The sequence below is a fragment of the Hypanus sabinus genome, chromosome 25 (genome assembly GCF_030144855.1).
Source record: "Hypanus sabinus isolate sHypSab1 chromosome 25, sHypSab1.hap1, whole genome shotgun sequence".
Taxonomy (NCBI): Eukaryota; Metazoa; Chordata; class Chondrichthyes; order Myliobatiformes; family Dasyatidae; genus Hypanus; species Hypanus sabinus.
Window position 1 is genome coordinate 3,243,069 of NC_082730.1, and position 8,885 is coordinate 3,251,953.

Consider the following 8,885-nt stretch of genomic DNA (forward strand, 5'->3'; position numbering starts at 1 on the left):
AAAATCATGACCATCGGGCTTGTCGGAGGATGTATGAACGATCCCGTGCAGTTTGTGGGCGGATCGAATGAGTTCACGTTGTGTGAAGGCAGTATTATTTGTCAAAATGAAGACTGTGCGTAACGTATTCTGAAATGATATTTTGTTGGTGACCCCGGCAATTCAAGACAGTCTATCTTTGGCATTGCAAACAATTTGCTATTAACTGGAGAATTATGAACGTATTTACCTGACATTCTGCCTTATTATTGTTAAATCACCCGACCTCAGGAATTGTGATAGAGGTTTGCCATTAAATTTGATCCAGACAAAGAGTGAGCACACGCGTTTATTATGGAGCAGAGGGGCTACACCCTGGGAAATAGCTGGAGCGGGGAACTCAAACTCCGAGGCAGATCATGAGACAATATGACCGCAAAGCATATAGGCAAAATCGGTCTTTAGGACTATTGAGTGCTATTTTATGCTTCCACGTCTGTGTCGTGGTAGGCCTTCAACGAGAGGCCACAGATCATTCATCTGGGCCTTGGTTCAAGCAGTGCCGCCGTCAGGATACGATTTTATTCAGCAACTGGCGTAATGAAGCGGCTGGATATGTCACCGCTTTCTTGACCTGTTCCCTGAACTTTGATTGGGTGGCGGCATAAATGAATGTGTTCGTGCAGCAGCTGACATTACTCAGTAAATATGCTACATCGTGAAAGATCTCTTCAGAATCATTTCGATCAGCTGCTGTCCCCGTGATCTGATAATAGGCGAAATCAACAACAACCGTCAGCCACAGTACGATAAAGCTACCAGAGAGGGTGACAAGTAAAACTACCGACCTCCTCCTGCTCTCCATCTCCGGATCACTGTGGTTTTTACCTTCGCTTCGACCACGCAGCCCCTTCCGTACCCGACTGGCAACTAAAATATGCCTGACTGTGAGAGCATTGAGTAGCACAATTACAACGAAAGGCAGTAATGGAGTTAAAATCATAATGACCCCGTCAAATGCCACCCAGCCAGGATCAGTGTAAAAATTGTTCATCATTACACATAACCAGGGTACGTTGTCTATGACCTCTACGGATTTCTGAGCGAAGTAGAGCGGTACGTTTTTGACACAAAGGAGAGTGCCTATTGTTGCCAGGATCAAAGCCGCCGTTCTCTCGTTGTTATACTTGGATCTAAGCTTCTGGCAGCAGATGACAACATGTCGGTCGAGGGTGAAAGTTACAGTGAACCAGACTGAACAGTCTATTGCAACATACGAGAGTACATATATAGACCTGCACACAGGGGTAATGTCGAGGAAACTCATCGGAAAATAGTGTTTACTAATACGATACAAAATAACCTCAGTGACAATGGCCAACAGATCCGCCGCTGCCATGGCCACCAGGTAGCGAGTAGTACATTTAGAGAGGCCGCACTTTCCCCGAGACAGGATCACAATCGCCAACAAATTCACTAAAAAGATTAGAAAAGATATAAAGGAAATGTTAAACATTTATCCTTCTGGACTTAACTCACGATTTGTTTCACGAATCTGAAGGCAGGAAGAGTGTTTCAAGTCAGTGGTTGTAAATTAGAAAACAGTCTACAAATAATTTAAACTGTCCAATGTTTTCCTTTTCAGTTTAAACGGAAGTTGTAGAACGGTACGGCCGTAGCAGAGAAGCGCCCTGCATGACCGTCAACGACAAAATGTTGACGGTTTCTTTAAGCTATCCCAGTTTACCACAGTTTAAAGCACCCTAAAACACGATTCGAACTGCTCAATGTTTCATTTTCAGTTGCATGCCCTTGCATGACCATCATTGACCGAAATTTGGACAGCTTCAACATGCTCTCCCAATTAATACTCTTCTTCTCAACCCCAAACGAATTTCTCCCTCTTTTGAGATTGTGAGAACTTTCCGTTACTGAGGAAGCATGTATCTTTCCTCAAAGTATCCAGTTCCGTTATACTCTGCTCGTTGTCTCTCATTATCCGTAAGCTGTTCAACTAGTCTCTCTCCATTAAGTTAAAGCGTGTCCCGAGCCTTATAGGCTCATCATGTCGGTGCTTATTTCGGTTTCTGTGGCGTGAAGCGACTGAGACTCCACTCCGGATAGGATGCCCGTCTATCGCGACGTTAACCCCGAGCATTTTGCCAGTATCCATTTTCAGCTGGGTGTGACTGGAGAAGTGTGTGGTTAAGTACCTTGTTCAAGGAGTCAACACACTGCCTCGACTGGGGCTCGAACTCACGATCTTCAGATCGCTAGCCCAACGCCTTAACCACGCGCCACTCTCTTTATAACATAGTCGTAATGTCCTAGGAGCCAGTCCGGATGGTGACAAACCTTTGATAATAAATTTGCCATTTTCACGACAGAGGGATACAACCCATATAGCTATCTCACTAAGCACCGATAATTTTGGGGACACAAAAAGTATCAGCATAATAATCCATATCATAAAGTTACAGAGACATAACGTATAGATTTTTACTCCTCATGTATGTGAAGGATGTAAGAAATAAAACCCAATTCAATACCAGTATATACTTTGTCTTTTTACTTGCAATGTGGATTTCATACTTATTGAAGATGCAATGTATCATCCGTATATTTTCACACTTAACTCAAGCTATGTACTGTATATCTGCCCTTTTCTGTTTGAATTTCTCCCCCAACTGACGGTGCCACAAGTCACTTATTGTCAGCAAATAAGGAGATGTTATATTTGATTCGATCGTTTGGAGGAGCGCATGAACATATGTCTCTCTGTTACTGTTTTTTAGCCGGAAGGAGAAAAGAAAAGTGCACATTTTATTGACCCGTTTCCTGTATATAACCGATGTACAGCTAATGCCAGTTTTTCACTGCAGTCTATGAGTTTCATACTTGCATTGGGACCTCTTACGCAGGACTGTAAATGAAATCCGCTGAAAAATATGAATTCCATATATCCACCTGATTTTACCTGTCTATCCCCTCAGTAAGAACACGGAAATACTATTCAACTTGCAAACCTGAGTTTTTTCTTCGTTCTTAATTCGAACTACTTCCTCCATTAGTGATACCCTGTGACATTTTCTGATCTGTTGACGTGACTGCGACACGTCTCCTACACCATATTAACAGAATTGCTTCTGAACTGAAGACAGGCATAACAAAACTTTTTAATTTGCCCTCTGATTTTTCAACCTGAATTCCGATTTTCTAATGCTCAAAATCTGCCGCAATTCATAGAATTCAGCAAAATATAATTCCGTGCATCCACGCATTGACCCATTGTTGTCTCCAGATTCTTTATGCAGAACTAGTTTCCTTCTGTTACTCCTTGGAATTTGATCTATGGCTCCAGGAGAATGTCTGGGAAATATATATATCCTCCTCCATGCTGGAAGAACGTTAGCCTGCTATTTAGTTGCCTTCCATTCGAAATTCACATCGAGATTATCACTCCAGATTGAGATTCACTCACTTACCAGGAACTCCAGTTGTAGCGATGATCATGTAAAGTAGTTTCTCCACATTACGATACGCTTCTAACATTGTATTTAAAAGGATGCTGTGTGCCTTTGATGGTAGACAAATACAAATGTATGAAATTCGATAAGAATCTGTTATATATATATATACACACACACACACACACGCTTTGAGATCCCTGCGGGATGACTGTACTTGGAAGACAATTAAAAACGTATTTTCAAAATGTGAACGGAGTGCATCAGCCGATTTAATTTGCCGCGGGGGGAGGGGAATTGAATTATATATTTGTTTATTTCAAATACTTTTGGTGAGAAATTTCAAAGCCTGGAAAATTCCATATCACCCATGTGGACGGATCCCAGCCCAGACAAATGATTTAATTCGCCTGAATTGATTTAATCAACCCATACATTACCTGCGATTCTACTCTACCGAATCCGCAGATTACACTGACGACTCCAGTCAAGTGTGCATCTAAACAATTTCTCTCTCTCTGAATGCTCGTTTACTGTGTCTTTTCTAAAAACTGAACGTTCTGAAACCATTCATTTATCACATGTTTTTAAGTTGTCTGAACGTCACCTAAATTTATTGATTCGGCAATGTTCCATTTCAGAGTCGTGTTTGATCTGAGTTCACTCAGAACTGCTGCAACATAGAACGCTAAACATATAGCACAGTACGGGTCATTTGGCCATCGACGAAATGCCGACGCTTTAGCCTTCTCCAATATCAAACTTACTCTTATCTCCAAAGATCCATCCATCTTCTTCCATTAACCTCCAACTATAATAGTCTCTTCAATGTCTTTAAATTAACTGCCTGCACGACCACTCCAACCGCGTCAGCGCTTTCTGCACACCTGGCACTGTCTGTATTAAAAAATAAAACTCCAGACAACACGAGTACAAATCTCCAACACGATACAGTGAAATGCAAAATTTTGGGCACCCCTGGTCAAAATTTCTGTTACTGTGAATAGCTAAGCAAGTAAAAGACGACTTGATTTCGAAAAGGTATACAGTTAAAGGTGACACATTTCTTTAATATTTTAAGCAAGCTTTATGTTTTATTTCCGTCGTCTACAGTTTCAAAATAAGAAAAAAGGAAAAGGGCCGAAGCAAAAGTTTAGGCACCCTGCATGGTCAATGCTTAGTAACACCCAACTTGGCAAGTATCACAGCTTGTAAATGCTTTCTGTAGTCAGGTAAGCGTCTTTCAATTCTTGCTTGGGGAATTTTCGCCCATTCCTCCTTGCAAAAGGCCTCCAGGTCTGTGAGATTCTTGGGCCATTATCCATGCACTGCTCTTTTCAGGTCTCCCCACAGATTTTCGATGATGTTTAGGTTGGAGGACTGTGAGGGCTATGGAAAAATCTTCAGCTTGTGTCTCTTGAGGTAGCCCATTGTGGATTTTGAGGTGTGTTTAGGATCATTATCCTGTTGTAGAAGCCATCCTCGTTTCATCTTCAGCTTTTTTAGAGATCGTGTGATGCTTGCATCCAGAATTTTCTGTTATTTAATTGAATTAGGAGAACAGTGCACCACCACTCCAGAGTCTGCTAAATCTTCTTGAAGATCTTTTGCAGTCAAACGGGGGTTTTGATTTACCTTTCTAGCAATCCTACGAGCAGTTTTCTCGGAAAGTTTTCTTGGTCTTCCAGACCTCAACTTGACCTCCACCGTTCCTGTCAACTACCATATCTTAGTTACTGATGACAAAGCAATCTAAAAACGCTTTGCTATCTTCTTATAGCCTTCTACTGCCTTGTGGGCATCATGCGTTTTAATTTTCAGAGTGCGAGGCAGCAGTTTAGTGGAGCCCATAGCGGCTGACTGTTGGGGCAAGGTTTTAAACGTCAGGGTATTGATAAAGCTTTGAAATTTGCTTCACCTAGCCTTTGCTGATGATTACTGTGAACAAGCCATAGCCCTAACAAGCCAATTAAAGTCTGAGACCTTGGTAAAAGTTATCTGAGAGATCAAAACTTTTGTTGTTCCCAAATTTTTACATGGTGCTGCTTTCGTTTTTTCACACTAAAATTGTACAAAACAAAAACAATACACTAACCGTGCTTAAAATGTTGAAAATAATGTTTCATCTTTAACTTTATGACTTTTGGAGATAATTTTATGTTCTACTCACTTAACTATTCACAGTCACAGAAATTTTGACTAGGTGTGCCCAAACGTTTCTATGCCATTGTATAGGTATGTAACCATATGTTAGCCATTTCCGCCCTGAAACAATATCCCTGTTTCTGTGCTCAATCTGTGCTTATTATCATCTTTTACAACCCTATTAAGCCAACCTATATCCTCCTCTCTAAAGAGAAAAGCCCTACTTCACTCAAACTAACCCCTTTAGATACGCTTTACCTTCCATGCAGCACTCTGGGAAGTATCATCTGCACTGTCTCTAAAGCACTCCCTTCCTATAATGCGAAGCCGGATTTGAACACAAACCTTTGGTCTAACTAGAGTTTTATAGAGCTGCAATATTACTTCGCATATCTTGAACTCAATCACTTGATTAATACAGCCTAAAAAACCAGGTAACTTCATTATATTACTATAATGAACCTTCAATAACAATAATAACGATAAGTTATTCAATAATAAGAATCTTCAATAATAACAATCAATTGTTAACACACATAGCGTTAGTAGTACAGCAGCATACGATACTATCTTTAGTCAAGGATGCATTATGCATCTCCAGTTGCAAAACGTATTTGAAAACATTGTGCTCCTGAATATTTAATTGGCTTTATCGGCGTATGTTGCAATTACATTAAGATGTTTCATCCTTTGATGGGTTACCTTCCTTGCCGCTACCACATCTCGTGTCTAGTTTGTGGCGAATACGCAATCTGTCATGCATACAGCATATCATGAAAGGCTGATTATTCTCAGTGGGCCGGCATATTAAATTGCAACGGCAGATATACGCTATACCAAGGGATGGGACCAGTGCTCTTTGGAAGGTCACAATTCGAAGCCTGACTTTACATTTGGTTATTCAAGGGCTAACTTTGCCTCTGCTCTGGCAGACGTATTTCCTTAGGAAAATCTCACTATTTGTCGCACCGATATCGATCTTTGTACTTAGGGGTACGCTATTATCAAGTTATCACAGTTCCTCACTCGGTATAAAAAATACACATAAAGTACCTTTATTGTTTCCATGTACTAGTGGTAATGATAGCTATCATTTTGTGAGACTGTTGTTGCAGCAGCCATTCTTTTTAAATATTTAGTGGCATGGTCCTCGCTCAGGGATGGTCCAATAGGAGCAACTAAAAGTGAACACAATGAGTTTCCTGTTGCCTAACGACGACCATTTCCAGATAATATGCTCATTTGGTTATGTAAAATGGTAGGCATATAGAAATCTGAGATCTGAAGCAGCTTGAGCTCAGTGCCCCCCACCCCCCGAAACCCATGATTCCCGAATAACATCTTCATAAATCAATCCCTTACCAAGAAGCATTCACAGTAGTAAAATGTGCTCGTGGGTTACAGTAGCAAGCAAAAGTCTCAGCACCCGGGGTCAAAATTTCTGTTACTGTGAACAGTTAAGTGAGTAGACGATGATCTCCAAAAGTCATAAAGTTAAAGATGAAACATTCTTTTCAACATTTTAAGCAAAATTAGTGTATTATTTTTGTTTTATACAATTCTACACTGAAAAATGAAAAGAGCCCCATGCAAAAGTTTAGGCACTTCAAGAGATTTGAGTTCTCAGATAACTTTTACCAAGGTCTTAGACCATAATTAGCTTGTCAGGGCTATGGCTTGTTGACAATCATCGTTAGGAAAGGCCAGTTGATGCCAATTTCAAAGCTTTATCAATACCCTGACTCTTCATACCATGTCCCAAAAATCAGCAGCTCTGGGCTATCTAAGCAGCTGCCTAACACTCTGTAAGTTGAAATAAATGATGCTCACAAAGCAGGAGAAGGCTATAAGAAGATAGCAAGGCATTTTCAGGTAGCCATTTCCTCAGTTCGTGATGTAATTAAGAAATGGCAGTTAACAGAATCGGTGGAGATCAAGTTGAGGTCTGGAAGACCAAGAAAACTTTCCGAGAGAACTGTTCGTAGGGTTGCTAGAAAGGCAAATCAAAACCTCGTTTGACGGCAAAAGACCTTCAGGAAGAATTAACAGACTCTGGAGTGGTGGTGCACTAATCCACTGTGCAGCGACACCTGCACAAATATGACCTTCATGGAAGAGTCATCAGAAGGAAACCTTTCCTGCGTTCTCACAACAAAATTCAGCGCCAGAAGTTTGCAAAGGATCATCTAAGCAAGCCTGATGCATTTTGGAAACAAGTACTGTGAACTGATGGATTCAAAATAGCCGCTATGATAAAGGTATGTTTGGAGAAAAAAGCGTGCAGAATGTCATGAAAAGAACACCTTTCCAATGCTTAAGCACGGGGGTGGATCGATCATGCTTTTGGCTTGTGTTGCAGCCACTGGCACGGGGACCATTTCACTGGTAGAAGGAAGAATTAATTCAATTAATAACTCACCTCTTTCTACCTTAGGCCACGAACATCAATCAACCTTGATGAGATGAGTTATTATCTTCAAACTTTCTGCATAATCACTCAAAGAGTTGAACTGCAGGTGCATGTAAGAAGAGCGGTATAACATATCTCTTTCTACCTTAGGCACCGAACCTATCGATCACCCTGTTGTGGACAATTTCTGGAGGTCCAAGATCCGTATGCACCACGACCCCTGGACTACACGTGTAAATGTAGGAGGAGACTATGTTGAAAAATAAATGTTCTAGGTTTTTAAAAATTGACTCCTTCTACCTTAGGCCACGAACATATCAATCACCCCTCGTATTTCGTATTTCGTATTTCCTGTGTACATTTGATAATTATCGAAAACTCCTTCTATGTAACTGTCCCAATCAATACATCTCTTGTGGAAATTGCAAGCCCACTCAATATTTAGGTGTGTGATCCCACAGAACTTTAACCTTATCGTGGCCATCATATGGCCGCTCAATAACTGGATTAAGAACTGAAAAATGCTGATTCCATCAAGATTACTTGATAATATCACTTCTAGAAATTTACTACACAAGGATTTTACGTTGTACACCCCGGGATATCTCAAAATTTGTCCACACACGTCACACTATCCATCTCGGAATAATGAAAATTTGTGTCCTGTAATTTTCTAATCTTGCCGCCGTTACGTGGGTTTACTGAGAAAAGCTGTTTCTGATCACAGACTATTAAAGTTTTCTTCATTTCTCTAGCTCACTGGCATATTTCCTATAGTAACCTCACAAGACCCGAACACAAATTTCAAAATCACAATATATCCTGCAGATGCTGGTAATCCAGCGTAATAATAGAGTTGACGTTGATAGGCTTTTTATCCATTG

General features: G+C 40.7%; 1 protein-coding gene across 1 annotated transcript; it reads right to left on the reverse strand.

Moving 5' to 3' along the window:
- Window positions 1-547: 547 nt before the first annotated feature.
- Window positions 548-1,378, reverse strand: LOC132380866 (probable G-protein coupled receptor 139). The gene has a single exon (XM_059949785.1). It carries the CDS (start codon window positions 1,376-1,378, stop codon window positions 548-550), a length of 831 nt encoding a protein of 276 aa, XP_059805768.1.
- Window positions 1,379-8,885: the final 7,507 nt, after the last annotated feature.